The sequence below is a fragment of the Austrofundulus limnaeus genome, unplaced genomic scaffold (assembly GCF_001266775.1).
Source record: "Austrofundulus limnaeus strain Quisiro unplaced genomic scaffold, Austrofundulus_limnaeus-1.0 Scaffold274, whole genome shotgun sequence".
Lineage (NCBI taxonomy): Eukaryota > Metazoa > Chordata > Actinopteri > Cyprinodontiformes > Rivulidae > Austrofundulus > Austrofundulus limnaeus.
Window position 1 is genome coordinate 304,806 of NW_013952676.1, and position 3,118 is coordinate 307,923.

The following is a 3,118-nucleotide window of genomic DNA, read 5'->3' on the forward strand; positions in this document are numbered from 1 at the left end:
TTATTAACAAAGTTCGTGTACTCAGACCTATTTGGGGTCACAAGTTTTTGCCATGGATGTTTTGTGGGTCAGAAGATAAAAAGTTTGGGAACCACTGCTCTACAGAAGCTTGGAATGCATTTTTAGTACAGGAAACGTTATTGTAACGTCATGATCTGTCTCGCTGTTAAAATGTGGTGCTTAATTTTAKTTATTTATTTTTAATGTTTTGGGTTTGTAATATCCAAAAGGAAGGGTATCTCTGCAGTCACTAAATGTGAGTTTCTCGTTTTGTTGGAAGAGTTGTCCAAGACATGATTGGTCTGTTTGAGTTTTATGGGTGTAGTTTGTTAAACATGTGATTGGTTAGACTGACTATTTTAGGTGGGGTTTGAAGAAGCTGGTGCCTGGGAGAAGCTTTGGCCAAATGGCCTTGAAGTACCTATATTTTTTAAATATAAATATAAATTTTAGTCATAACTCGAGACAGGAAGGTGCTAGCTGCACAACATTTGAATGCTGTACATGTGGAGGGATGTGTAACAATTTGGCCCTAACCAGCCTGTAGGTTGCTATATATGAATTAATATTAATCATAACTTGAGACAGGAAGATGCTTGCAGGATGAAATTTGAAGTCAGTTAATCATGTTTACATGTTCACAATAATTTTACCATTACTTTATCTTTTTAAATTGCCCCACAAGACAAGTCAATCCGACCAATCATGGTTTTGTCAAACTTTGCCCATACCCAAATTCCACCTATTATCTAAACTCCGCCAATCACAATTAGGACAAACTCCCCAACACAACAAGAAACTCCCCCTATGTACTGCAGAGACCCCTACTTGCCATGTCCTGGAGGACTGAGAATCTGCATCAGGTCTTTAGTGAACCAGACTCCTCGAGGTCTAACGGATCCATCCTTTCTTGTTTCAGATCTATATTGTGTACAACAAGAAGACGGGGAAGCCTCGTGGCTATGCTTTCATTGAGTATGAGCATGAACGAGACATGCACTGTGAGTACCACCTGATCACTCATTCTGTAATGAACACACGGTGAGAATGGCCAGACTGACATGAAGGGCTTTATTATTTTACTTCGACAACCTTTTCTGGGGGGGGGTTCACCATCACCTTGACGAGTGACCATTACCTAAAAGGACAAAAAATTGTTCACGACATCCAAGTTCTTAGAGCGCTGTTTACAGGCGTCCAGTTTGCATGAAGTAGTCTGGTGCTTGTTTGGTTTGTGTGTGTGCGCTTGTTTGGTGTGTGTCGTTGGTTGGTTAATAGTTGGGCCTGTAGCAGGGCGGGTGGGGGCCGATTCAGTCATACAGGGTCAAAATGGAATAACAGAGGTACAGCTGTGTGTTTATTTGTCAACCTGAACATGTTTGCTTGTCAAAGGGCAAATTGTCTTTTAACTGTGAGATGTTGTAGTTCTGTGGAAGAGCCGCTCTCCTGGTTGGACTGTAATGGTAAGCTCAAGGTCAGACTGGAGACCAAACATTGACAGGGCTTCTGCCTGACATCCATCAAATTCCATTTCCTCATATGACTAGGTTTTTTGAGGCTGTCTGTCAGTTTTTATTGCTGGTTTTCAATTCTGGTCATGATGGGCTCACTAAAACTCAATGTTATTGAGATAGTGCTTAGCTTATAATCTAAATGCTATCTCTTCAGATAATTAAAACATCTAAAGCTAAATTTATGCTTCCATGTGGAATTGGTGCAGAGCTCAAAGTGTAGTTGAGAGTATGGTATTTTTTATTTACAAAAAAAATACGGTAGCATTATCTTCAGACTGATGAGCCATGCAGTGTCTTTCACTGAGCTGAAACTGTTGGCGACTTTAAATTTGAAAGCTGTCATCTCACCGAATTCTGAGTGTTTGCAACAAGTGAGACATGTGGCCATGCTTTCAGGCAATGTTTGCAACTACTTTTGTACCTGGGTTTATGCGCACAAATGGGTTTTTGTGGACCTGACTTTGATAACTCTATCACAGGCTGTTAACAACCAATTATTTTACAGTCAAATGTACAAAAGATTTTCTGTGTTCCAGTTGTTTTCAGTACAAGAGTCTGTGAACATTCAGTGTAGGTCTCTTTGCTATATAGGGCTCTATGATTTCCACAATGCAGAAAACACAAACTGAATTGCGGAATCAACTAAACAACATAGAATCCAGTATAAAATATGGAATTTGCTTATTTGGGCACAGGGTTCCCACGGGTCCTTGAAATCCTTGAAAGTTTGTGAATTTGAAAAAATAATTTCAAGGCCCTTGAAAGTTCCTGAAAACAGCTAAAATAGCCACCTGTCCTTGAAAGTCCTTGAATTTTTGGAGGGGGGGATTTGAAATTGATGATGACCGCTGTCAATATGTGATAATTATTTTTATTTATTTATTTTGTTTTGTTCTGCGCTTCCGTTTCCCGTATGTAGTGTGTATAAACGTGTGCATAACAGTATGCGGCCTTCTCGTGAGAGATTGCGTGAATTGCCAGTCACATTTCAGAGTCGAGTTGCGCACGATGACATGCCTGGAAAATGTAAAATTCAGGACACCTGGCTTGCCAAAAAAAGCTATTCAGAGCAGGGCTTAAAGTTCTCCGTCACTACGACGGAGTTCTATCACTTTAAATGTGGCCAGGACGGATTTCTGGTTCTGTTGCGATGTTTTTTGCTGAAGAGCTTTAAGGCTTTGACAAGGCCTTGTCTTGTCCTCACTAGACACATCCGTGTATTGTGTAGGCTAAGAATATCACGAAAGTAGACTATATATTCAATCCACTTTTTTCATTGATTCTGACTCAACAACTTCTACGCTGTTCAGATTTTTATTGAATTTACATTGTATTTTAACTGTTTATTGGTAACATTCTACGGTAGAAGTAGGTAATTGCCGTCGCGCGTGGTTCTTGAATTTGAGGAAATTGGGAGGGATGTCCCGATACCACTTTTTCACTTCCGATACGATACCGATATTACAACTTTGAGAAATGTCCGATACCGATATTGACCCTTTACCATCACAGTACAAGTCACACACTTTTACCTATTTTGTAATGTAAAATCTTAGAAAAGTCTTGATCAAGTCAAACAGTGAAAAATAGTAGGTATGAGAAAA

At 39.6% G+C, this 3,118-nt stretch overlaps 1 protein-coding gene across 1 annotated transcript in view; it reads left to right on the forward strand.

The window, feature by feature from the left end:
• Nucleotides 1–3,118, forward strand: part of snrnp70 (small nuclear ribonucleoprotein 70 (U1)) — a gene marked incomplete in the record, with an annotated part of 22,319 nt that overhangs the window by 7,616 nt on the left and 11,585 nt on the right. The window contains 1 exon segment of the mRNA XM_014020959.1: nucleotides 920–1,001. Coding sequence (XP_013876413.1) covers nucleotides 920–1,001 — 82 coding nt within the window.